The sequence below is a fragment of the Zosterops lateralis genome (assembly GCF_965231275.1).
Source record: "Zosterops lateralis genome assembly, chromosome: 7".
NCBI classification, from domain to species: domain Eukaryota; kingdom Metazoa; phylum Chordata; class Aves; order Passeriformes; family Zosteropidae; genus Zosterops; species Zosterops lateralis.
Window position 1 is genome coordinate 19,657,263 of NC_139767.1, and position 27,989 is coordinate 19,685,251.

Sequence of the window (27,989 nt, forward strand, 5' to 3'; positions counted from 1 at the left end):
GAAACAACAATTTAAACCCTAGATTGACTAGAGTAGAGGGCTGGATATTTCAAAAGCTACTACATGTGCTTGTGAGCATTCTTCCCCATGTCTCTGGTTTCAGTAAATGGCTTTGTCCTAAAGGACAACAGTAATCATCTCACACTAGGCAGATCACACACAACCAGTGGGTTTTTTTGGGAAAGTAGGGGTAACCCATTTACATTTAGTGAATCTGATCATTCTTCTAGGGAATGGCTGGATATTTTGTCTCCCACATTCACCTGTCTCTGAGATACAATTATACATCAATATCCATCATGTTAGGCACATCGTCTTGTGTGAATGGTGGGCTTTTTTTATCTTGTATGTAAATTGATAAAACAAACAGCCAATAACTACTTTGTCAAATACTGGCATGCATCAGTTTATTTTCCTATCGATACTACATGTTCAAAGGCCTTTTTAATGGAATCTGTGAACCATAGTGTAATTTATTGCACCAATTAACACAAGCCAATACCTTTGCAAGTAATTAAATCAGTTTAAAAATGTTGCACAACTCACCCATCTGCTTGAAGTGACTGCTAAATTGCAGTATTATACAATTTAAAAAGTGTACTTCCATAACTTGTATTTCTGTGACAGCACCTGCACTGTGTGCATGTATATTCCCATATTAAACAATGTAATTTTAATTACATGCTGTATATATTCTTTATTCTAGCCCATTAGTTTTATCCCCATGTGTGGAAATGCTGAATCCAAGAAACAAGGTGGTAAATAATACTGCCTTTTAATGACCAATTAAAGCAGGCTATCATCAACCTTGGCATCAGCTGTGTTACAAATTCAAAGTACAGCTATGCTTGGGATAGATAGTAGACTCTGCTTCTACTTAGGAAGTAGAGTCAGCCTCATCCTTACAGGATACCACTCTCCAGAGGCCACAATTCTTCATTTCATCACCCATCCTGCCAAAGTGACGGTAAACAATAATGGAAAGCTTGAGTGCACCTTGGGAAGTTTGTCCTGAATGATCTGGGCCTTTTTGCGGCCTTTGGGAGGGGAAATGGCATTCTGTGTAAAATTGATGAACTGCACACTCTTACAGAGTGTGGGTATTTTGGCAGCTGTTGGGAATGTCCTGGCAGGGTGGCTGGTTGGGGCTGCCGGCTGAGCCCTGGGGACACGAGGGGCCGGAAGCCGCTGGCGCGGCAGGACAAAGGCGAGAGGGCGGTGGGAATGGACACGGGGACACGGCAGGAGCCGGGGCTTCCCTGCACTGTGGCTGTCAGGGGATCAAAGCCCAGGGTTCCTGTGTTGGGGAATGCTCCTCGGAGACACCGGGTCTGGCTGTTTGTGTGTTATCCCAGTCCCAGCTGTGCAACTTGCAGAGTTCGACTGCCAGAGCCTCGGGAACGGGGACACTGGAAAGTTTCCTTTACACCTGCCATGTCCATGGCTACTGTAGCCTTGTAGCCTTAGTGGCTGGTCATTTTCTGCTTTAAATGGGATAACAGTCAGATAAGCTGTCCTGTCTGGTGATATGGATCCAATAATGCAGTTTTTGATACCTCCAAGACAGCGACAGAGGAATGTACTGCTCTTTTCAGCCCTTGTGCAAATACTCTTGTAACAGATGCAATACCAGATGTCTGACTATTAGGAAGATAGGAGAGTGAAGGCAATGCAGAGAGCAGAACCAGATAAAAAGGTTACAACATTGAAATTGTGGAATAAAATATACTTGATTAAGTGGGAGTTAAAATGAAACATGAAAAAATGCTGTTTTGAATTCCAATGAACTATCCAAGGTTGTGAGGAAAGGTAAAAGGAATAAGGAAAAAAAAAGCCAAACAACCTTAGACTTGTGATAGTGATCTCTGCAGGCAGAGAAGATGAAAGATGATAGATCTTTTTTACCATATACCTGAACTAGGCAATATAAAAGAAAAGATTTTTGAAGGACCAACTTCAGTGCTACTTGTCCCCTGAAACTTGCTGAAATCAGTTTTCCAGATGTCAGTGTAGGACTGTAAACTTGTCCTACAGGTAAGGGCCCTCTCTTCATAAAAACACTATGTTCTTATTTTTGTGGCTGGTTTGAATGGATGCCTTTAGATGGGAGAATGCTGAGCTATGCAAAAGCTCATAAGGAAAATGGAACGAGTGATGAAAATAACAGAGAAATGTGCCAGATTGAAGCAGATTAAAAATACAGAATAGAGCAAGGCTAAGAGGCATTTGTAAATCAAGGAAAATGATGCTGTAGGGTGTTCTCTGCTTCCTCCTTGCTTTTACTGCTATCCTGAGGTACATAGAAAGGTCCCATTTCTCTTTGAAGAAAGGTGTCATGTTAGAAAATAGGCCAGAGAAAGGAATTCTGTAAGAAAAAAAGAATGCTTGATAGATGCAGATATAGTAGGTGTTAGCCAGTGCACCTCAAGTTTTGGGTATTTGCTTCACCCAAATAAAAGTTGTCTGCATTGCAAAACCACTGCACTTAATTTTGTCCAGCTTGTTATGTAATCCTGCCTTTGCAGAGTAAGTGCTCAAGGATAAATCTTGCATGACAAATAAATCCCTCTTGCTCTTGGTTCTTTCAGGTGAGGCAGAGATATAATGTAGATTCAGCTAATGTGCAGACCTAGCAGAAAAATGGATTTTTTTCCTGTGTTAGGCAAGTCATCAGAGGAGATACTTGACACAACTTAATCGCAGGTGTGGCTGAATAAATAAGGTACATTCTTTCTTTCTTTTCTCCCCAAATGACTCCTCTTCTTCCACTTCATAAATTTGTGTTTTTAGCAAGAGAAAAGGAAGCAGATACTATTCAGTACAATGTTCCATATCATATAGATTTCCTTTTTTGATGCGTTACTGCTGTAATAGGCCAGTGTCAGCACTTTTAAGAAGGTTTTCTACATACTGTTTTCACTTAGGGCACTGCAAATTTCTCTGGAAAATCTATGAGAATCAATTAAGTAAATGAGAAAATAAAATGCTTGTAATTAAGATAATCAAGCTACATGAAATCTACCCTACTAGTGCTAATATCTGTATATCTCCAAGCTGTCTATTAATTAAACACCATGTAAGTGTTGCAATTAGACTCAGGCTGCTTTGGTGGAAACAAGAGAGATGAAAACGATTGAAGAGGTTTTACTGTATGTGAAACTCTTGGTTGGTTTAAAGCATCTCATTATGGTTTGTAAGGTTGCTGTGTTGCTGCAGACACTCCTGGGGTGCCTGAGGACTCTTTTGCAGGCTTCAACTACTTCTGGAACAGGTGACCCAAGGAAATACACTTTGGTTTGCAAAAGCTACCTTTCTTCTCAGGGGTGGGGTTCTTTTCCCCTCCACTTCATGAATGAGTTTTGGATATTGCGCTCTAAAGCCAGTGGAAAAGAGGTTAGATACTTAGTTCTACGTAGAAAACTGAAAAGGGGAGAATGGGGAGAGATGAATTTTTCTGATGTTCTTACAAGACAAGGGACTTCTTCCTACTTTTGTGCTATTTTGTTTTGGGGTTTTTTTTGGCTTTTATTTTGATATGAAGACTGGAGTTGCCCAGACCTCCCTGACGGACAAAACAGTATCTTAAGATACTTGGGAGACAAAGGCTACATGAGACTTACTGGGTAATCTGAGTGTGCTCAGACTGTGATTCTTCATTTATTTTCTGGTGCTTTGCAGGGTAGGGGAGAAGCAAAAGGCTCTGTCATGGTCACCGTGTGTCTATGAGAGACCAGGGAGAACCCCTTCCCTCTGTGTGGGCGACCTGGGTGATCAGCAGCTTCAAACAACTTTAGTGTGGATTTATGAGATGTGAGTTTGGGGACATTTCTTGTTTTCTCCTGTGTGTGGCTTTTGATGGCTGCAAGTCCACATGTTAAGAAACCACGCAAGTAGCAGAAGAGCCATGGTGAGGGTGTCAAAAAGCTTTGCCACTTAAGAATGGCCAAACCTGGGTCTCGTTGGCTGGGGATGCCAAAGCAGCTAAATAGGGCAGAGCAGAGGATGAACCCGTCTGCTACTTCGCCAGACATTGCCATGGCTGCACTGAAGTTCAGAAGCTTCAGGTGAAGAAGTACATCTGACCTGGGTGGACATCAGCTTGATGAAATTGTTGCACAAATAATGGATAAAAGTAGTGCTTTGTTTATTTTTTTTCAAAAATTTTTTAAACCTGTTTTTACAACACAATATTCTTCCTCATGACAAATGAGCCAATTCACTGACACTGTGTTTTCAGGTAATACAGTTTACATTTCTAGAAAGAAGTGAAGAAGAAAACTTGCAGGACACCTCTGTTTTTCACTTTTTTATTATTATTTGACATTGATACAAAAAAATAGTATCTTGATTAGCAGCTTTGCTGGCAATCCCACAAAACTGTAAATAATACATTAATCTAAAAGAATGCACTCCTACAGACACTATAGATAAAACAATATATACAATTTAGACAAATAAATACATAAGTACAGCCAGTCATATATAATGATACACCTAAATTTCGGTTACTGTTGACAAGCTTTTCTAGTTAATTACACTCTTCATTTACAAATTGGCATTGCCATCTACATTAAAAATGACAAAAAAAAAAAAAAAACCAACCCTCAAAGAATCAAAATTGATACTTGACATTATTATTAGGAAATGTGGAAAATGAACCTTGAGGCTTCTGTTTAAATACTCTCATGGTTTTAGCAAAAGAAAAAAAATGCTTCTGTGAAAAAATTCCTCCTAAAAAGAGGCACTTCCCTCCTCCAGCTGCTTTGCTCAATGTGCTTTTTTTCATATGCGTTTTGGAATCAAAATGTGATTACAGTCACACTTTTGAAGTGACTAGAAGCCAGCATGTTTAACCAAGTTGTCATTTGTCCCATGCCCAATGAAACAAAATGACTTTTAAGTAATGCAAATATATTTTTGATTAAAGAAAGTCTATTGGAAACATTTGTTTCTTAACAGTATCCCACATGGCACAAATACTACTAAGTGGAAGGGAAAACTGTCCCTATGAGTAGATGTATTGCTACCTTTCCATATCCAGATTCCCATAGTGAAATTTCTGAGCAAATTGAAAACAATAGATCTAAGTGTAACAAGCTAATGAAATATAATACCAGAAAATTAATAGAAGAAGAAAATTAGGATTTTTTTTGTGTTGTTTTAAATTCACTTGACAGCAAAAGAAAAAGTATCTTGTACATTCAAAAGTTAGGGCACACATGCTTAAGGCTCTTGAAACACTGGACAAATATAATGCCTCACTCAGCTCCATGCATAACAGAATGCTACATAGCAAGCAGACTGACACATATATACAGCTGAATACAGAAGAAAATGCCTTAGAAATATGTACATCAGTTTCAAGATGAACATTTACATTTCTGTCGAAGGTCTATCTATTTATAAATGGCAGGAAATACACTTTTTCAGATACTATTTTCAAGGTGTACTATTTGCAATTATTAATGCAGTCTACTTGTACTAGGAGAAGTTCAAGGCTACCATGCTACTTGAGCCCTGAGGTATCTGGATTGGGAGCCCTGCTGTCCTCCTGGTTACTAACCAAAGGCCACAGAAGCATCAGCAGAAATAAGGCAACCAAATCCGTTTGTTTGTGATTCAGAACCCCCAAATTACTGCACAGTGCAGAGGGATAGCAGAAGTGATCGCAGCCTGTGGGTTCAAATTATTACAAAATATGTTTTGAGCAGGATGGCATCTGTGCTGTCTGATTTACCCAAGGGCTGGGGATGAATTTCACCCTCATTTCCATTCGTAAACAAGAATATTATGGGACTTGTGTAAGGAAATCTAACTTCACCCAATCAGTGCGCTATATATTCACTTATGCAATTAGTTGTACCTTGGAAGTTCTGGATTTGATAGGGCATAGCAGCTTTCACAAGGACTAGATCAACAAGGGAAGGATAAACCTTAATTGTGCTGCAAGAGATTTAGCATTTTTATAAAAATTACTGGGGTTTTGGTTTGGGTTATTTTTATTTATGAAGGGTACACAAGCTCCTGTTAACAGTAATCCCTAGGCTGCCTGTTGTGTAGCTTCATCTTTAAATCTGACAAAGATTTGCTTGAGATGGCTCCTGCTAGTGACTTAAAAGCCAGGTACACTTTACCTTACATACAAGCAGGTTTTTTTTTGAAATGATAGTGCTGCATCTGTGAACAAGACTAACAATTTGCCATGAAACTGCAAACCTTTTAGGGTAGCATGTTCATTCCTCTGTTACTGTTGTGAAGTGATGTGTGTATCTGTGGCAAAATCAGGTCAAAGTTTCCCTTTAAATTCTTCTTCAGTTAATTTCTGACGATTTTATAGACATTCTGAATAACATACAGAGTTAACAGTTTTGCATATGTTATGCATAATGCCAGCTGCAATGAATGAGACACTGTGTGTGCTGAGGATGGTGTGAGTAATCTACAACTGATAATATATCTGGTGAGTTTTGGGGTTTTGTAACTTGTGTATGAGTTCTTAATTTCAAGTTATTTGCTGAGCAATATCATATTTCACCTCCTTGTTATAAGGTGGTACTGAATAGAGATGGCCTGAATTTATCAAAGAGTTTTCATGACATTTCATAAACATTCATATTCAAAACACATATAAGCATATTATGGAACTTGAATAAATCTTTTGTACTTGATTTCTGTTGCATGTCCAGGGGATCTCCAGAGTGCGACCTCAGTGCACATTGACTGTGATGAGTAAACTGAGAACTTTAAAAGGTTTTTAAAAAGGCTAGAATTTGGGTGGTTTTAATAGGTTTTTCTTTAAAAGCCCTCTATTTTGCTGTGAAATTTGTACATAATTATGTACTTTGGTGTCCAATCAACAGAAAATTGCATTCTTTTATTGGACTAAATTCTTCTTTTCTACACCATTAAAAATCTGTTAGAATCTTATTCCTATATGTACTGCAGCAAAAAGTAAAGCTTCCCCTTAAAAAGCTGCTTTTGTGTTGCTTGTTTTTAGGTAAATAGTGCACCAACTGATGTGGAAGAAATATGCTGCTTATTGACACTTTTAGCATTCAGTATAATTACATATTGCTATTCAAGATGTTGAATGGAGAATCCATTGATACTAATGAAGGACATTGCCTTGCTTTGAAATTAAGATATTCATGCTTTTCATATATATTTTTAAGATAGTTTTTCATACATCTCCCCTCTTATTTCAGCTACAGATTCTACTTAATTTTTAAATTGTGTTACATATTTTTCGGGCTATTTTAGGATGTGTAAAGAAATGGTTTATTCTGAAATAATTTAAAGAAATACCATTTGGTGGATGACAATATATTTCAGTGTGTGGGTTTGTTTCTAAGGCCAATGAAACTTTGATGTTCTTACCTGTCTAAATTCTGCTATTACACCATTAGTAAGCTATTTGGGAATTTCACACATACTATAAAATACATATGTCAAAGTAGGTCTGTAAGTTCAGTGCAAATGTATGCTGCTTAATTTATTAACAAGGCTCTAAATAGGGTTAATATTAATACAGCTCTAAATAGCTGTAGGGTTTCAAAAGAAGAATAAAAGTATGTTTGTAATTCTTCGTTTCTTAGAGCCTGGTCTTATCTCAGAGGCTGGAGTGTGAATTTTTAAGCAGCTCATAATAGTTTATTACTGTCCTTTTACACACAGATGCAAGAATGGATATGTGCAATAGGTGATAATATACAAAATCTGAGATTTTACTCTATATCCTTTCAATTGGCATAATGTCCTTATGAAAAAGAGCCTGAAGTTTGTAAACCAGTAGTCAAAGCGAGAATGAAAAATCAGTCATTAAAAATCCTCTCACGTTTAATATCCCACACTTTAACCTGTAAATCAGCAGATCACTTTGTCAAAAAATAACCAAACTCAACCAAAATTTAAAAAAAGGTATTTACATCTGTAAAAATCTTAACATCTAAGATGTTTCTTGCTGGACATGTCATTCCAAATTCTGTGCATTTCTTCTGGTGTTATCTGGTGCACTGTGATCACCCTGCGGTACCTGCACAAGCTGTAGGCCATTTTCCAGTGATTGAAGCCACTGTTTTGGAAGGGGTGAATGCCCAGCTTCCGAAGGCAGAGTCCAACGTACACATCTTCAAGATGAAGAAGTCTGGTATGAAGGGAGGTTTTGTAAATCAGTTCTGCTACATCAGCTGAAAAAATGTAGCCAGTGCCTGAACAGAAGGGTGGGTAATTGCTGTCGGGATACAAATCTCTGGGCATGTACCATTTACTGCGAACATCTCTTATTGGTCCTCCATTTATAACATAACCTGTGAAGTACCTTCTCCTTGGCTTGGTGTTAGGTTTGAGCAGCTTATAAATAAGATTGTCCATATTTACAAAAATATCACTGTCTGTCTTCATAACGTACTTTGCTTTTGAACAAAATGTTGCTACCCACCTCATCCCCATCAATGTTTTCAGGGTGAGGTTATGGTAAGAGTCGATAAAATCTTCCACAATAATGTCATGAAAAATTTGGCTTTCTTGCTCTACCATTTGATTTAACACAGGATCTGCATTTTTTCCAAGAAGAAATAGTGTGGCAATTTTAATTCCTTTGAAGTTGTTTTCATCTCCCCACGTTTCTCGAATGGCTTGCCTTGCATCAAACTCTTTGTGAGTCGTACTGATAAGAATGACCAAGAACGGGGCGTTCTTCTCACATTTGTTGGGTTCATTGATAAGGAAGTCAAAGGAATGTGGATTTATAGGTCGAGTTCTTATGTTGCCAAAGGAAACATTTTTTCTGGCTATGGATATGCTACTGACCTGTCTGTGGCCCGTGTAGGAAGAAGTAGGACGAGTTATACTTAAGTACCAAAGAGCACTTGCCCAACAAACTACTGTCAAAATATATAAACATGACACCTTTGAAGCCATTGTTCCTCTAGCTCTTCTATTCCATGTGATGAACCAATAGCCTTTGTACCATGAGTGCACCTGTGTCCTGGAGAGGCAGCATATTATTAATGAAACTTGAAAGTTCGAAATAGAAAAGTATCTCTGTAATCATTCATGGATCTCAAATAGGAGCTATCAACCCTGATGATACTCAGCTTTTCTTCTCTTACTAGTAGCAGCTTCCATCTCTTGGAATTTTCTGTTATTTCTGAAAAATATGAAGAAAAATTTTCCATTGCAAGACCATAAAAGCCTAGGGCATGAAAAATGAGCTTGTATATGGTTGGCCATTAATAAGCTAAATGTCTTAATGCATTTCTCAGATACTCCTTTTTTTCTCATGAGGTACAAAAATGCAAGATAATGTCCTGGAATAGAGCAGTGTAACCGAAATAACACCTTTATGATTGGTAATTTCTCATGGATGGTTTTTTATAAAAGAAGATAAGCAGGCATAGCATGTTGAACATTTAGATATTTTTGAAGGTATATGAAAATAATTTTATGGTTTCTAGCATTTTCCTGCTTCTTAACATTTCTTCTGGCCAATCTTTCCAAATGTGCTGTGGAACGTTTTAAAATTATTTAAAGAATGAAAAATAGTGTACTTTGTTCTAGGATTGACAGCATCTGTGGCAGCTATGCACACAAATACTTACAAATCTAATTTGGTCTAAATGTTAATATGTGTCCTGCTAACAAGAACACTTTGGTGGAAATCAGACAGAATGGAACTGATTGGGAAAGGTATAGAGGAGAGATATATGTATGTGTCTTACCCATATAAAGATCAGCGCTTGAGTAGACTCCATAGAAGTCTAAAAATAAATTAACACAGTTCAGTTATTCTTGTTGGCTTCCTTCTCCTCTCCCCCCAAAGCAATCTTTCTATGAGCAAACATAATTTGCTCATAAGAGCAAATGTAAGATAAATCATGATGGCACCTTAGTAATGGTGATACTTCACTGACTGGTGTGCAGAGAGTTGCCTGTCTGGACAGGGTTCTGGCACTGGCAGTCCTATCCTGGGCTGTTCCAGTCTTGCCTCCAGCATCAGGTAGTTTTGAGACTTTTCTGGATCAAGGAAATGTGCCAGCCCTGAACCTTCCATTGCTCTTGGCAATTTTGCTGGGAACCAGTTCTGTGTGTCATCATTTGTGGAAATGAGACAGGCTGCCTCAAGCCTGCCAGCTCAGTGCTGACTCCTCCAAGGCACATCAGTAGCTGGAGAATGCCTGTAGGCTCCACCTTCCTGAGATTTACTATTGTGTTACTTCAGAGCTAAAGGACAGTAGAAGCATACAACAGAGGAGCTTTTTGCAAGAGTCTCTAAAATATTAACATTTACTTTGGATAGAACAAAATATGTATTAATATAAAAAGATAGAAGCCTTGTCTTAGAGATGTCTTCTCTGATATCACACCACTGACACATTGCAGTCAGACCCCCCTCTAGGCAGGCCATTGGAACGAAAGGACTGTTAAGTACCCTGTGTCATTATTTCACACTGAGGTTAAAGAACAACAGAGAAACAACCCGAACATTTGCTAAATCTATACAGACTGTAATCTCCTTATAAATTCTTATAGCTAGTAGTGTCCTTATTACATGCACTTTTAATTATTTAATGACCGGAACTCACATGCTGCTCTTCCCTTTCACAAAATAAGGTAATGAGAATTTTTTACCTGTTTCAGAGCTTCATCACTTTCAATTGCTTTTGCCCTATAACTGGGGCAATTTAATGAGGTTGAGATGGGCTGTGATCTCCTTCATTACTTGTCACAGGTCTCAGGGTTTGCAATCTTTTCCCACCAAGCAGTACCAGTAAATGTTTAGGAGCAGTGCATTTAAGTGAGACCTTTAATTGCTCCACAGGGCTGCAGAACACAACAATCTTGGCAGGGCAGACTCATGTACATGCTTGTAAATAAATATGGTTGTGATAAATATATACACAGATGCTACTGTAATGTCCAGAGAGGGGATGTATCCTGCTTTAACAACCTGCTGTGATACAGTTTCTGAGAAAGGCAAAACCCATGCCAGATCTGGTAGGTTGGTTTTGTTTCTGGCTTCACTGCGAAGCTCTGCTAATGCTCCCACTGGAAATGCCAGTGAGGAAAACCACCAAGTGCAAAAAGCCATAATGTAATGAAGATACAAGAGTGTAAAGTCTAGAAAACTGCATTAATAAAGAAAGAAATACAGCAGTCGTGGATTGGAGCTGTAGAGCGAGAGATATGTGGGTCAGTGTGTTTAATGGACTCCAGCATTAAGGTCTCACAAGTAAGTGTAATATTCTGCATATGATGTATTATTTTAGGAAACTATATATTGCATTATCTAAAAGTGTATGGTGTTCTACATCTTTTCTTTCATAAGGGTAGGTGCATTAGTTACCAGGAGCACTGTGCAGATATCTGAAGGAAAGGAAAATTGTAACCAATGCCTCTTACAAACTGCAAAATCACATAAAATAGCTTTACAGTCCAGCAATGTCATGGCTGTTATATCCAATCTTGTGTACTCTGAAAGGATTAGAAGCAATAAAAGCCTTACTCCATTTTGAAGAAAGATTCTGAGCTGTTGTAGGGAATTTTTTTCTCAGTTATAAAATCTGTATGTAGTTGTGTGGGATGAATGCTTCTTATATTGGCCCTTGGATTTCTGTCTCTTGAAACAAATATATATTTTTCTGTTATGTATTTGGTGAGGTTTTTTTGTTTGTTTACTTTGCCTTTTAAAAAGAAAAATAGGAGTTGAGATGGTGTGCTTTGGTTTGGAGTGTTTTACACCAACCCTGTAGAATTCTTGAGCAAAATGCAGGTGAAGTGGTTAAGAGTGAGCAGGCTGTAGTTTTCCTGATGACTGCAATTTTAAATTTACTTATTTCTTAGGAAGATTGACAGGAAGACCAAAAGGAGTGGTCCGTTCTATTCCAGCTCTTGTGAGGTGAAGATTTAAAAATTAAAGTTCATATTTCTTCTTTACTTGAGCTTTGTGCTATACAAGGGGAGGAGATTTTAAAGAAAAGAGCATAAGCAAAACTGGCAAATAGTGTAAATGCGATACCAAATTAGCTGAGAAGTCTTGGTCTCTAATTTAGGTGAGATTATTTTTGCCTCCAGGACTGATCTCGCTGCCTCTTTGTAGTATCACAGAGGGGTTGGACAAGTAGCTATGTTGTGTATTTTTTTGGCCACAGGGCAAATGCCCCTACAGATTATTTCTGGAAACATTGGTCCTGCCCAGTAATTTCAATAACGTGTAGCTTGCATGAACAAGAAAATGTATAGCTTGATTAGGCAGGGAAATATGAACTCAGCAGTGAAATACTTAACTTTGTGATGTTTTAGCCGTTGAGAATTTCAGAGGTTGCCAAATTGTATTATTAAAGATGATGCTAATTAATCAAGATCCTGAACAAGCACCTAACTCAGGCTCAGCTGCAACACAGGAATAATTTTAGGAATTTTGCAAAATTATTCACAGTATCAAAGTCTGTGGCAGGAAACCTTTTTGTTGTCATGTGTTTGTGAACCTGAAACAAATTTACAGCCTGTGAGACTTGTATATCAAGGATATTAATTATAAGGAATGAAATCAGACTGTAAAATAAATGTATTGAAATTATAGTTATTTAAAAATTCTGTGTTAATTACTTATTTGGAAAAGAAGAGGAATGAAGTATGTGAACTAAGATCACTGTGATCAGAATAATGACTGAAAGCACTTCAATGCCCACGTTACTGTACTTTCTTTAGAACTTTGCCCAGAAGTTGTTCAGAATATTTTTAACCTCATCAATATTAAATATTTCAAAAGTTGCCTTAAGTATTTAAGTGTGTAATAAATTCATTTATATGTTGTATTTTAGTCCTAATGATGGATTCAGTATATCATCACTATTAAGATGACTTTTTTCAGTTGTGCCATGATCTTCTTTAATTTGGTGTTGAAATTTGAAGACCTTCTAACCAGAAGGATATGGGATGTCATAGGGAGTGGAAAGCTTTTATCAGCTTTGGATTTTGTCTGTTGGAATAGACTGTATCACATTTGGGGACAATTACACAGGCAAAGGAAGGTGTCGCCTCCTTTCCTTTCTTCTTTGGGGTGAAAGAAAGCTTTCTAGCAGGGCCGTAACAATGTTTAAACTTTTGGATCCTTTTTTTAAAAATTGTTTTATTCTGTCCCTTTTTCTAGCCTGGTAGTCATACTATAAGTAATAAAAGGCTCAAGCATTGAGGATAGATGATTGCAAAAAGCAAATGTTTAGCGTCGTGTTTCAGTACTGTGACACTAAGTTGGGCATTTAATTGCACCGTTCACAGCTCATGCTGTGCAAGCCAGAGAAGCCAGCCAGTCGGAGCACAGAAAGCTGTACTGTGTAACTTCTGTAAGTAATTGTCTTGATGAGGACTGTATTTGCAGCAAACCTTTTATGAGCTGACTGCACAACAAGAATAATCCTCCAGATAATGAGCACTTTTGAGAATCTTGTTAACTGTTCACGGGCAATTTTCAGGCAGATGCCAAATGAGTTCAGCAAATGTTACTCATCAGTGGCAATATTTTGCCAATATTTTGGAATGCTCCTGTCTCTGCTGAGAGGCTGTTGATCTTTCTTTCAAGAAAGCCTGTCCTATGTAAGTGCAGTTGCATTAATGTATCTAGATCACAGTGGATGCCTGTGATAGAAGCCACAGCTCTTGAGGCCTGGCTGATTGTCACAGTTGTAATCCATGTCATGTCACTACTGCTGAGGGAGGTGCTGAGTGCAGGCAGACAGGGTGCTGAGTCCTGGCTATGACCCTGGGTGAGAAGCCAAGGGGGATCACAGCTGTTCATCCTGACACCCAGGAGTGTTAGGCAGAGCACAACTGAGTCATTAACACTATGCATCTCTGCCAAAACGTATCTTTTCCTGTCCCTGGAAAGAAGGAGGAATGCAGTTGCTAAATTATTTACTAGATGCAGGAAACTCTTCTCATTTTCCCTGAAGAGACATTTTTGTAAGTTTTCTGTGATCATGGCTCACATCTGTATATAGCTCAAGATGCTGAAATGTCTTCACCATTTATGAAATCCTTAAATTACCTAAGGAAAAGTTTGTGATTATTACCGAATCTTGTTGAGAAGATAATTATACTGAACATTAAGAACACATCTACATGGAAATATGGGGATCTGTTGTGTTCTAGGCTGTGTGTTTTCATAGTGATTTCTGGAGGAAATTTTGGACAGATGGCACAGGTGATTTAGCAGATGATTGCAACCTCCTTTCTGGGAACTTAAAGTTTCTTAAATATTCTAAATGCTTGTTCTGCTTGGGTATAATGGATCTGAAACCAGATCAGCGCTGCAAAGAAAGACTTTCTCTATAACATTGTGGAAAGGGGATGTTACAGATGCAGAAGACACAGTCTTGGGCTGAAGAGAGGAAAGCATTCATTTCAAGTTCATGTTTTTTAGAAAAATAAATTCTTCTATTTAGAAAGTTCATAGCTGTCATATGTTAAAAGAGGCTGGCTTCCCTTGTCTTCCTCAAAGACAATGAAGACAAATATTTTCTGAATCATTCCTTGTTCACAAATATATTGATGATAAGCTTTAGCCTAGGCAGCACCTGAATGTGAAAGCAAGTATTTACACAAGTACAAATTTCATACTAACAGTTGTCTTTTCATGAATGCTGATTTGCAGATAGTTTTTATTGTAGTTCATAATTAAATTGAAGAATTGATCCCCGGAAATAAATGTGGTATTTATAAATTATTTTTCAATATTTACTACCTGCTCCTAATGCAAACAAAAGGGAAGAATGTACTGTCCATTAGGAAATCTTAGCAAAATCTTCTATAGGGAAAATGAAAGTTACAGAATTTTCAGCAAATGTGCCTGTGCTACTGAAACCTCTCTAATCTTTAAAGAACTGCTGTAGTCATTTAAGAGTTAAATGTTGTCTACATCAAGGTAAATCTGCCTAAGTGACTTTTCTGTATTTTCCACTTTAGATTTTTTCAATGAATCTATTTCCATAAAAACAGGATTTTCTCTTTGTTTTGAAGAAGTGCTGAAACAGCCCACATAAAACAATAACAATTTCATTGCTTTCTTTTACATGTTTAAGAACAAATCATGCAACTATTTTTTCTCAGCAAAATAATTTACAAGATGAAAAGTAAACAGTGTCCATCATGACTAAACTGTGAAGTAAAAATTTCAATTCCAGACAATGTTGAAAAAAACCCCAGGAATATTTGGGTTAAGAAAACCACCAGATGTACCATGTCTGAGAGGAATGGAATACATTACTTGGCATGGAGGATCATTCCTTGGCTGATATTGTGTAGAGGTGGGATCTCAGTGTTGGTTTGAGCAGCTTTTCTCTCTGGCTTGGTTTGTGCATCAGGAGTGTTATAGCTATAATTTCCCCTTCACATTTTGCAGCTCAGGAAGTATTTTCTATGCTGATTTTTTCCCCCTGCTTTCTCTGAGATAGCCAGGGGAAAAAAAAAAAAAAGTATGATTTTGTAATATCTCATATTCACTTGATATTGAAATGGGGTTTTATTGCATTTGGCACATCTCAACATCACATTTTCAGTAGCCCTCTTTCTGTTTTGGTCATATTTTAAAACCAAGTTTCTCTGTCAAAAACATACAATGGCTGTGACCACTTAGTGACTGGTGGTATCCCACAGCTGATTCCATGTGGAGAGAGATGAAAGGACAGACCAGAACGAGCCGAGGACTGTCTCTACAACGGATTTCTAAAGTTTTAGCAAAGCAGCTGTGCTTGGTCAGATACTAATGTAGAATGGTTATGAGCTAGATTTTACTCAACTCAAAATAATACTAGAAGTCCACACAGTCAGGTGTTCTGTTTGCTGATTGCAAGTGATTTACCTGGAGCCAGTGCATGGGAGTTTTGCTGCTGTCTTTAGTAGAAGGCGTTTTAAGCATATATCGTTTGCACTAACTAAAAGGGAGAGAAAAGAAATTAGAAACAGAAATTGAAAGAACAGAATATTTTAAAGCAAAAATCTTATTATTTATCTTTTCTTTTAAATCATCCCTGAGATGTCAGGGGCAAGATCTGTGCTTTTTTCCTCATGAATGCTTTTCAGAAGCAAATTTAAAAAACATTTTGTGACTTCACGTGATAGGTGATTTGTGATTGCATCAATCATGTCCTGTTACATCAGTAATGTGTCAATTGCATCTCAATATGGTTATAAACTGATGCAAATAACATATTTCACTTTGGGTTACCATAGCCACAACTGTTATTTTTTTTTAGCTATTGTGCTGTGTTCTAGTGTGAAATCTCACAGCAAGGTTCCTTAGCTCATGTCACCACCAAATTATTTACATTTAGTGAAAATTTAGGACAAGAAAAAAAGAAAACAAGCTTTCAGTTTTTAAAAAAATTTCAAGGGGGAAAAATCTTTAGAACTGCTTTCATATAGAATTTTTATTACTCATGAAACAGTTGTACACAATTGAACAGTTCATATATTAAGTTACCTTTAAGTAATAGCATTTGATATCAAGTGTATTGCTGTTTTTGTCTTAACCTTCTTAAATGTCACTGTTATATTTCCTTTGCATTGTGATGCCTGTGAAACTGTGGTCTGAGTTACCACACCAAGAATAGATGACAGTGGCCTTGATTATATAAATGCCTACCCTAGTGTCATTGCTTTTCTCAATTAATCTTCATCAATAAAGAAGGAGTAACAATTACAGGAAGACCAGAACACCTGAAATCACAGTGTCTGTGGTGATAACTCATCAAACTGGATAACGAATTTACTTTTCATAATTCACATGCTCTTGGGGGCCTCAAAAGAAAAATACAAACAATTAAAACTTCTGGATTTACTGGCAAAAGTCCTAAAATAGTTTTGAGCCTGCCCATTACGGTGTCAGTCATGATGCTTGAGGAACTTGGCTTTTAACTTCACCAAAACTAGGGATGCTACAGGCTGGAAACAGCTACAAATAAATACATTGTTATAAACTCTTATTGATAGTCAATAACTGGAAGGATTCCACAATATCTTAGGCATATCTGTATGATTTATTGTAATTGTTATGTATCTTTACATGTGATTGTTGAAGAGATACTTCTTTTTAAGGCTGAAAAGTAGCTAGAATACATGTTATTTTCCCATCTTTTCCACAGCAGTGAGGCTAGAAAAGTCTGTAATTAGTGAATTTAGCTGATCGTATAATAGCATAGATTCAACTTTTCTGTTTAAGAAAAAGGTTAGGTATTGTCAGATGTCCAAGGAAATTGTTGGATACTGTGACACTGTGTCTGTGTGGGCTTTTTTCTTTCTTTTCCCTGGAAATATTCTTCATGTTGAGGAGGTCCCAGAGCCTTGACCTGTCCACACATGAACAGATTGCAGTACAGGTTTTTTTCATGTTTACATCACAGTAATTAATATGAAGCTATGTTGTGAAACATTTGTCCCCATGAGCCATTTATAAGTCAAGCTTCAGGTTTCGAATTCCGATTGTGAAGTTGTGATAAATTTAACACAGGCTGTTGCTTTTAAAACTGCATGTCTCTTATGGAACTGTAACTTTAAAAACCCCACAACCAAACAAATGACTTTTATCTCCAACAAACAAATTACGTATTCTCAGACATGTGAAAACCATTCCCTAGACATGCACTTTTTTTCTTTTTGGCAGTTGGTTGGTCACAACTGAGATGCCCCAGTTTATTGGGACTCTCCTGGCCAGGGCTTTCTGAAAGCATTGCCCAAGTCTGGCCGAGAGGAGCAGTTTCAGCTGGAGCAGGGGATGATGCCTGCAGCTGCCTGTGCCCCCTGCCCTCCGCTGCTCCGCTGTCCTGGGGCTCCCTCCACGCTGCTCCAGCTGCCGCGCCGAGCACCTCCAGCTCCCCAAGGGACTTGCAGAGAAGGCATAGGCCTTTTGGGAAGGTGGCACTTGCTTGCTCTTTGAGTGAAAAGAAGTGGGATTGTTGCCTTGGGTGTTTGCCTCAAATACCCGGAGTGTCTCTTCTCTGAGGAGTTCTGCTGTGGCCACTGGCCTGCTGACCTCAGCGCAGCTCAGGGCCAGCACTTCTGGCTCTTAGCTGTATATAACTGCCTTAGAACAAAGAAACAGGTTTCTTCTCACTTTGTCATAACTAAATGATAGATGAGGTTTTTCTCAGACCTAAATCAAAACCTACTTTTATTGGGGATTGAACAAGAAAAATTTCTGCTGCGGAAGAGAGGGCATTGTTTTTGCAAAGCTGTTAACATTTGAGAGCAAGCTAGCATCAGGCTCTTTCAGTTAGCACATATGGAGCATTTCACAGACATGACCCCAGACTATTTGTCAGCATTTAGTTTTCTGAAGCTTGCAGTTGAATAGATGGTTGGGCAATGTTACATTTAAACATTTGCTCAACACAAGAGGCCATATCTCTTGTGGCATGATTTTAAAATGGGCTCATAATAATTGGAGTTTTTTGATGAATCAAATAAAGGAGTGCATGCTGTGGTTATTTGGTAAATATATATCCTGATGAAACCACCGGAGTAAAACTGTCCTCATTCTTCTATGATATTTCAAAAGTGCAGCAAATTGTGTCCTCAGTTGAGACCAAGTTTGAAAAATACTGTTTGGGATCTGGGTTGCTGCTTCCTTAGCAAAGGTGAAAACCCATTCTGGGTTATCAGCTATGCCTACCTAGTCTGCCCTCTTGAAAAATAGTTTCTTTATTTTTCCACTGTATCTGCTTTACCAAAATTGTCAAAACTGTGTATTAATACTAGTGAAAGCAACTTGGTTGTCTCTGTAGAAAACAACCAGTTAACAGCTTGTCTGTTTGTGGTCAGATTAGATTTTAGCCTAACTCCTATGAAAATTAAAAATCAAAAAATTAAAATCAAAAATTGAAGAAGTTTTCTTGCAAAGTATTATTGATTAATATTTTGTAAGAATTTTTGTTAATAATTCTTATTTCCCAGCTGGGCAGAATATGGTGGATAATCTTAGGTATCTGATAAAGCAGCAGGAAGAATTGCATTTTGGTAAAGAGTAAATTTGAATTCTTGTTTCAACTTACTTTAATCACTTATGTCATTAGAGATGTCCTTCATATGTACTTTAAAAGCTTTCACTAGGGAGCATAAATTTCAGATCCCAGATATCTCTGTGAGCAGTCAGGAATACTAACTGATTTCTTACATCTTTTGTCTGTGGGCATTGTTAATTAGAGGTATTTGCAGTGACTGGCAACTAGGAAAATAGCTAAACAAACTTCTTCCTAATGTTTGTGCATGTGTGTTTGTCTGTCTGTGACTAAATGCAACAGGGCCCATTTCTGTGGGCTCATTATGCTGATAGCATATTGTGCTTTCTCATTATCCTATTGTGACTAAGGAAGCGTAACCAGAACTTCCCAGAGTAATTGGAAACTCTTCAGCTGGCTTCTCCACCTGTAACTGCATTGTCTGTAGTGGGGTGATGTAGGTATAAGTGTAGACTCATTTGTCCATACAAAAGGATTTCTCAAAACAAAGACAAAGAACTGTTATACAAAAGACAACCTCAAGTATACTCAGGATTGAAAGGCAGGGAAAACAGTCTTGCTCCTCTGCATTGACTCTTCCTGAAACTCAGCTGGGGCAGAGGTGAAGTGTGTGATTACAGGACTGCTTCAGAAAGGATTGTACAGCAACTTGTATGCCATGTTCCTCAGTGTTTTCTGTTCTGACTCCTGACCCTGCACAGGACACCCCAAGAATCACACCATGTGCCTGACAACATTGTCCAAATGTTTCTTCAACTCAGTCAGGCTTGGTGCTGTGAACACTTCCCTGGGGAGTCTGTTCCAGTGCTCAACCACCCTCTGGGTAAAAAAAAACTTCCCTTGATATCTAAACCTTCCCTGAGTCAGCTTCATGCTGTTCCCTTGGGTCCTGTCACTGGTCCCAAGAGGGAAGAAACTGATATTTGCCCCTCCAGTTCCCCTTGTGAGGGTGTTGAAGACCACAGTGAGGTTTCTCTGCTTTGGTGTCTTGTACCTTGATTCGGATGCAGCTCAACATACAAAATTCTCTTTTTATCACCCACTTTTCTTTGGGATGTGTTGGCTTCTGCTAGGGTAGGAATGTAGTGCTCTACTGATAGAAATCAACTTTGTGAAGCAATAAACAGTAAATATGTTCTGTCACTATGCCCAAGGGAATAATATCAAACCTTAGTTATTCATGTGTTCGAGGCCTAGCCTTAAGGAAAAAGAGCCTACATGAATATACAGTGTAAAAATATAGATTGCTTCTCTTCACTTTCCATCTGTGGACCTTCAAGAGCTCTATAAACACAAGCTCACTGAGCAGCTGTATACCCCAAGGAGGCAGATAATACAGTAATAAAATATGCCAAGGAATTTAAGGGTCCAAATCTTGATACATACCTCAGGGTTGTAAGAATTAAATAGAGTAGTTTTAGCAGAGATACATTCTTCTGGGAGACTTTTTCTTATAGAAGCAGCATAAGATCAAACTCCCTTTTTGATAATTTTCCAGACTTTGGGGGTGCTTAGTCTTTGACCAGAATCAAAAGAGGTTGCTATATAAATAACATGAACCTAGACCTCTGGAGGAAGGTGTTTGGCTCATAGGGTGGCTGGAAACAACAGGGATTCTCCTGAGCTTGTTTTAACTCTTGTGTAGGGCTCCCTCAACATCCTAAACCCTTTTCTCTCTTTTAGCAGTCTCCTTTCAGCATTATTTTAATCTGAAAGATCTCTTGAACAAAAGAGATTTTAAAGCAGTCTGCAGTCTTTGCTTCCTTTTATTTCCTGGCTACTCTGATACCAAAGGCAGCATGAAGCAAAAGTGAAAAGAAATGCAGTAAAGCAGCCGTTGGGACAACTGTTGTGGGATCACACAGGCCATGGAAAGAGCCCTGCTTTGCTGTGTGACCAAGTGCTTGATGTGGGACAACATTCCATGACAAGGTCTGTCTCCACTGGCACTCTGTCCATCAAGGAAGAAGGTGTGCTCAGATTCATTCTCCCCATGTGGAAAAAGGCAGGAAACATGAAAATTGATGCAGATCAGTAATGCTTTGTCCTGCTGCTTGGGAGAAAAGGTTTGACTTCCTGGCACTCCCTGGAAAGTGGGGCAAGAGTTGCTGGAGAGTCAGGTCTGGCTAAACCCTCCTGGGTACACAGAGGAAGACAGGCAATCCTGCCTGGATTGCAGAGTGAAGCTTTCCCATAGGGAATGGTTCAAGGTGAGAGGAAGACAAATGATCTAAGTGTGTAAAATTTCAATTTATTGTTTAAAAACCTTTCTTGCTAGATGTAATGAAGAGTAATGCCACAAAACAAAGGTATGTAAATAATTTCTTGTTTGTCTCTTGTCTATGTGGTAACACTGTAATCAAAAGCTACGTCAGTACTTTTAATGAGAACTTCACTGCTTTGTTATTCTTTCTCACTCTTCCTTTGTGTTTTGCTTTGAAAAAAACCAATTTCCCTTTCTGTATAGCTCAGAGTGTGTGTACTTTGCAAAGATGCTGCCATCTGCCATTTACTTTCCTTTCTGAGCTGTGATCTTAGACATATATTTCAGGGAAGAGGAAGTCAAGTGGTTGAGTTTATTTTCCTTTTGTGTGAACAACAATGCAAATAATTCCAGAGCCAGGCAGTAAGGCTAACTGAAATGCCAACTGCAAATCACCTTTTCAGCGAGGCATTAATTTATTCTGTGAAAAATATGCTTGGTAAAAAACTCCATTTGGCTGGATCAATGAAGCTCCATATAGCAACCTTTTGAGATTAAGTCAAATAATTTTGTACTTTTTCTACCCTTATTGCAGATAATTTTCCTCTCAGCCTCTTGCTACACCTGCCTCTTGCAGCAGACAGGGGAGCAGTGGCAGATGCTGCTAGACATATGGCAGGGCCAGGGCTGCCTGTCCTTAGGCCACCCCAGGCTGCCTCGAGCCACTTGCCACTGCCACCTCTCACCTCCAGCCCTCCCAGAGGGCCCTCTGGGCCAGGACATGGCCCTCCCAGAACTTGGGAACCCCTCAGTAGGCGAGGGGGATTAATGGTCCCCTCCTTAACAGGGAGAGTGAGAGCAGGGGAAGGGCTCATCTTGCTCCTTCTCAACTGCTTGTGCCTTGTCTTTGGAGATGAGTGCTTTAGGAGCTGAGAAAAATACTACATGAGATCAAGATGGAAGACATTCATCTGGGAAACAAGAGCCAGTGTGTCTGTAAGCTGGCACTGCCACAAAAATACCCATGCATTCATCAATACTTTATGATGATTTTTAGTCTGACCAGTTCTTGGTCAGATGTGCCTCATGGTCACACAAAAGCCTGGATCAGCACAGCCAAGGTCAGCTTGAAACAAGAGGATGAGGCAAATCTTATACAAGAGTAAGACCAAGTACACAGCTCCTTTCCTCCTCTTGCATCAATTGCAAACAAGTAAAAAACCAAGAACTTTGGCTTTCCTATTAAATATTTAGGTTTAAATTTCAGCTGTTACTGGAAAGTTTTGGCAAACGATTCAAGGACTTGTTGAGGATTAAGAAAAATACTCTCCCTTTAAAGGTGTTTTTTGTTTTCACAATACCAAAGATCCCTTGGATCCTTTAACTCTCCTGAGATCACTCTAAAGTTAAACTGGAAACCTAACTGGATTTTAACAGGAAATCTGATCGTGCTTCTTGAAGCTTTAAGGGGCATGAATAGAATAGCATTTGAGAATGTGCAGCTATTTTGAAGATTGATGTGATTTTCTGATTCTGACAGAAAATGAAAACATAGTGAGAGGCTGTCATAAGCCTCTGAATCAGCCAGCTTCTTCTTAGAAGCCAAAGACAGCTTGGCTCAGGTAGGCAATTCTCCCACACATGCCTTTGCCAAAACAGAGTGTGTGCCGAGGATTTTTTGCTGTTGTTTTTTTTCCTCCAGATGGTGTAATGAGGGATAGACTGCTGGTTGCTTGCCAAGGGTTGTACAGTATTGTGGCAAAATGCAATCCCAAGCTGCAGTTTTGAAGGTACCATATCAATCACTTACTCATCAGGTTCCTATTCTTCTGCATGTGGGGTCAAACCTTTGTCATTGGGCCAAGGCTATTAACACGTTTAGTCCAAATGTTTTGAGAGTGACAAAATTTGGTATGTTCTCTCTCAAAATGTTGATTAAAGTGTCCACTGCTAGGAAGGTAAGAGCCAATATGCAGTTAATCCTTTCAAAAAATCTGTATCTCAAATCTAAATTGCTAAATCCTCAGCTACAAAAAATAATGCTTAGGGTTTGCTCGTGAATTTTCTCTATATACATCTAAAGTAAAAGCAAGAGGTTACTTGGTGTCACAGATTATTTACCTTTATGGTTGTGGTTGGAAGCAGATTGAGGTTTTGAAGTTTTAATTTTTTTTTTTTTGCGCTTAAATGAAGTTATAATAATAAATTGAGCTAAAGGTGAGGATTTTTTACTAAAGAGTGTGCAGGTTTTTGCCAGATTGATACATAAGTCTTCCTCCTGTTGACATGCATTTTCAAAAGAACCCTGATATTAATTGCAGCTTCCCTGGGTAACACAATGGCAAAATGATCTACCTTCTGGCTGTCAGGTCTTTAAGGGAGATTAAACACATCTGGGAAAGAAGTTATGCCCTGAGAGTAGCACATGCACACTATTTAGTCACTTGAGAAGACTTCTAATAGATAGGGTTAGTCACCAAAACAGTGGAGGAAGTCAATCCACCTCATCATCTTTCTGGTGTAACTTTATTTTACATAAACCGTTCTTGTTCTAGGTGTTTGCTCAAGATACCCAAAGTGATGGTGACTTAAAATAAGTGCACTGGCATTTATGATAATAAAAGCAATTTTAATATGACAATTCTAATATGCTGCCATTTTAATAAACTACTACAAGTAGTCTCTCCCTTGTAGCAGGAGAGGGCAGGGTTGGTGTTGAATATAGTTTTTTTTAAAGACTTCAGAATAACAGTGTGTATGAAAAACACATGTAAGAAGATTGCTTTGCTATGAGTTATAAAACATAGGAAAAAGTTCTCTGAAAACCAAGATCGGTTTTTAAAAGTGACTTGACAAGCTAAGTATGAGTAAGCTTTCTCGCAAATTTAGGCTGTTTGGAAGAAGCATGGATGGATGAGATTTTTAGTATCTTAGTGATATGGCAACAAACAAAATCTACAATCACTCCAGGTGCCCAGTACACTGTATTTGGACCACCAAAAGTATTTTCTTCCTCAAGCAATAACAGATTATTATCCTGGCTGGCAAGAAATAACCTGTAAATTATATCTATATCTTGCACATATGGAAGAAAAGCCATCAGATAGTATCACATAAAAGATTGGTTGTCTTGCTCTAGTAACAAAAAGTTTGGCATAACATCTTTTAATTTGAGAAATGATGAAACCAGCAGTGGCAAGAATAACATTACTAGTTTCCAAAAGTAGATATATTAGATTGAGAGGTAGGTCATTTGTCAGCCACCCCTGTAGATAAAATGAAATGGAAGACAAAAACATTTGCTCAGTATTATAAAGCCAGAGATTGCAGCACAGTATTCCATGTCAGTATATAAGATTAGGTATTCTAAGGCATCTACCTCTTTTTCTATATACCTCTAGAGACACTGAAGAAGGTCTCAAATTTCAGCATGCTCCAGCATCTCAAGTTCTGGAGGGAGAGAGAGATTTCAGGGAATTGTCTTTATACAGCTGACATCTGTATCCTTGAATGCCATTCATAAAATAGACTCCTATCAAATAACAGTGCCCCTAGGTATCTGCTGCTTAAAACTGCCCTTCAGAGGGACTGAGCAATCTTCTGCAGGATGGATTAAGCATTTTACAGTGCTCATAAGAAACCAATCTGAAAAATAGGTGCCAAACCAATTAAATCACCTCTGTTGGTGGATCTCCTTTAAGTTTTAAAAAACCTACTGTGTGAAGTTCCTTTTGCAGTATTTTTTAGAATTTGTTTAGCTATAACTTTAAATGATAGATGCAGAAATGTAGTGGGCCATTTCAATTCCGTCTTTCTTCTTTCTTTGGCAGTTGATCTTGAGTGCCCACAGAGCCCATTAAACTCATTTTGCTACAGCTTTGCTATTGAAATTTGAGATTAAATGCCAGAGTATGAAAGAATTTTTTTAAGGACTATGATTTTTTGTTTCAATACAGCATTGTCAGGACCACAGGACTGTAAGAGCCTGCTGTGGTGTTATTTCAATCATTTCTTCTTGCCTAGGGAAAATATTTCTGATTAGTGTAGTTAATGTCTCTTTGTTGCAAGGTTTATACGAAATTCAGCAATGTTACTGCAATTGAACTTAATAGGAGCTGTGAATGCTTGACCCTGGATTTTTCCTGTTGGCAGTGCTCACTTATCTCCTCTTGTCTGATAAGCCACAAACCAGGATAACTCCTTTGCCAGAGCAATGGTGAGTCATGGTGCTACAATGCTACAGTAAAAGATTTTTCAGTCCTTAAACAATGCTTTACACATGGTATTCTCACTCCCTCATTTGTCATTCAGTCTGAAAGAGATGGATGTTGGAGACCTGGGGTGTTTTGGGGCTGGTCCAGAAGTGTCCACCTGGACCGCCCTCCCCAGAGCTGAGGGCCAGAGCCAGTGCCTCGTGGTTTTACCTCTCATGTTGGTTCTGGGGCAGCTTCCCAGCACAGCTGTGTTAAGGCCTGGGAATCTAGTTCTCTATCTTTCTACAAAATAGCCAGGGGAGTCCATGGAAATGGACATGCAAGTGTAGGACACGCATGTGTAAGTTAAACACATTTTTCAGTATTTTTTCATGCTCTGAAATGATGCAAAACTTTCAAGGGCAACGTGTGGTAGAAGAGGTCTCATAAGGTGTTTATGTAATTTTGGTTGTATGTAGCCTAATACACTTTCTGCTCTCCTGCTTTGTGGAAGCTTTTCCTTGATGTCCACTGGATAATAAGCAATTTAATGACTTGATGAGTAAGAACAAGGCAATTGCAGAAGTAGTCTCTGCCAGTTAAAAGTGAGCAAGCATCTCTTTTTGCTGCTCTGCTTTCTGTTTAAATGGTGCATTTAATTATAGGCATTGCATTTGGGAAGAGTTGTTTGGTTTGCAACAGACACCTGACAATGTCATCTTCTGTTACAGCAAAGACTTTGCCTGAGGGTTTGCCTGATCAATGCTATATTTTGTTTCCCACCAGTGCATAAGAAAAGACCTTCAGGAAGCAAACCCAGCCCAGGTTCAGCATCTGTTGCTGAAGTCACCTAGGACTAACAACTTGCATGCAGCTTGGACTGCAGTGCTTTCTTAGAGGCTTAAGAGAGGGGTTTTGGTCAAGACGAGGTGGTTGTCCTTCCTCTGGCTTTTGTGAGGTTATTGCAGTCTGCCTGGGCCTCCCAGTGTTAATAGCATTTACACAAACCCTGTTGTCAGGTGTCGCTTTTGCTGCTCATTCATTCTCTCTGCTCCAAGATTACGTGCACATACAGATACAGCTTCCAGTTACAGTTTTGACCTCTAAATTTATAAATGGGTGTAAAGCTTCTTGTGCTACTGTTGTTGCTGTCATCTCTCTTTCATCTCTAGTGGGACGGGTCTTGTGACATTTGCAAGCTTTTTGTTGCTTAGTCTCCTTCTTGTAAGAACACTCAAGATAGTATTAAATACTTCTGAAATGGCTCCACATGTTTCTAGTATGTTTTTAGACCTCTGTTTTTTTTTTTTTTTTTTTTTTTTCAATTTATTTATTTATTATTTTTTATTATTTTATTTTAGTTTAGTTTTATTTTATTATTATTTTTTTGAGGTATTTTGACTAGAGCCTAGATTTGTTTGATAGATACAGCTGGAAGAAATAGAATTGTTTACTGTGAACTCTGTCTTGCCCCATGGCAACCTGGTTAGCAACTGATCAGCAGCTACAGCTGTAGACTCCAAACATGAGAAATCCAGAATGGATTCTGAGGAAAGTCTAATTTACCAAGGATCATTTTGAAGTCCTGCTGATGCCTGTTTTTCTGTCTGTGGTGTCTATAATAGGCCTGGACAATGCATGGCTGTTTGTATCTCACACCATGCACCACTTTATTTCTCTGGTAAAGGTTGGCTGTTTAACTGATTAATTATCCAAAGCCAACAGACTAGATTTAGCAGTGGCAGCTTTTGGATTTTGAGAAGATGCAGCACATTGACTTTATAAACGCAGCATCTGGCTTTTCTTATTTTATAATGTGATAACATTTAAAGATCTGGTCAGGTTTCTGGAATTTTAAATACCAGATGGAAAATTTTGTATCCCCTGTATACTTTATTATGTCTAGTAAATACTGAAAGAAGTGGTGGCTGTCTCAAAAAGAGGACCTGTGCTTTTCAACTCCCAAATGACCAAGCATTTATTTTTGTTGCTATTTTTAGAATTCTCATTATCACCTCTGTCCCCTCACCACCCTAAGCCTTGTCCATGTCCAGCATGTCTGCTTATTGCTTCTATAATATGTTTTTAGGAGCAGGATGCTGCCTTCTTTTGCTGTCATAGGAGCTAAACTTAAGAGAAAATGGCAGATAGGAACTGGGCTGTACCCATATCAAGTTTCTAATGCTCTCAAGCATTTTAATATAAACATAATTATTTTCAAATTAAATAAAGCTTTTAGACTCTTTACTCTGCATTAGAAAAACAAGATAAAAACCAAGGCAAGTCAAAACAAACTACAAAAAACCCAAGGCAAGGTAAACCACAGGGCAAACAAAAATTCTTAAATGCCAGTGGACTTCTGATGTTCTCACATACAAGTCAACTGTTTTATGTTCTTTGTTATGCTTTACGAGCACCACAGGATTAAACTTTATGTAGTCAAGATAAAGTGAGTCTCAGATTTTTCTGCAAGAATCTAAGCTGCAGCAGGCACTGCATCTGCAGCTCCTGTGTGTCATCTGCTAGATCTAGTCTGCAGTGGAAGGAAAATAATCTGTTTCTGATGAAATGGCTCTTTATGAT

At 38.4% G+C, this 27,989-nt stretch overlaps 1 protein-coding gene across 4 annotated transcripts in view; it reads right to left on the reverse strand.

The window, feature by feature from the left end:
* Positions 1 to 7,549: 7,549 nt before the first annotated feature.
* B3GALT1 (beta-1,3-galactosyltransferase 1) overlaps positions 7,550 to 27,989 on the reverse strand; it is a 131,645-nt gene continuing 111,205 nt past the window's right edge. For 2 of the 4 annotated variants that reach the window (XM_083865516.1, XM_083865515.1), the window contains exon 4: positions 7,550 to 9,148. In XM_083865516.1, coding sequence (XP_083721642.1) covers positions 7,939 to 8,919 — 981 coding nt within the window. In that variant the 5' untranslated portion in view covers positions 8,920 to 9,148 and the 3' untranslated portion in view covers positions 7,550 to 7,938. Of the gene's footprint in view, positions 9,149 to 9,719; positions 9,748 to 15,856; positions 15,924 to 27,989 lie in introns of those variants that run through there. The other 2 variants (XM_083865518.1, XM_083865517.1) reach the window with 2 other exon arrangements.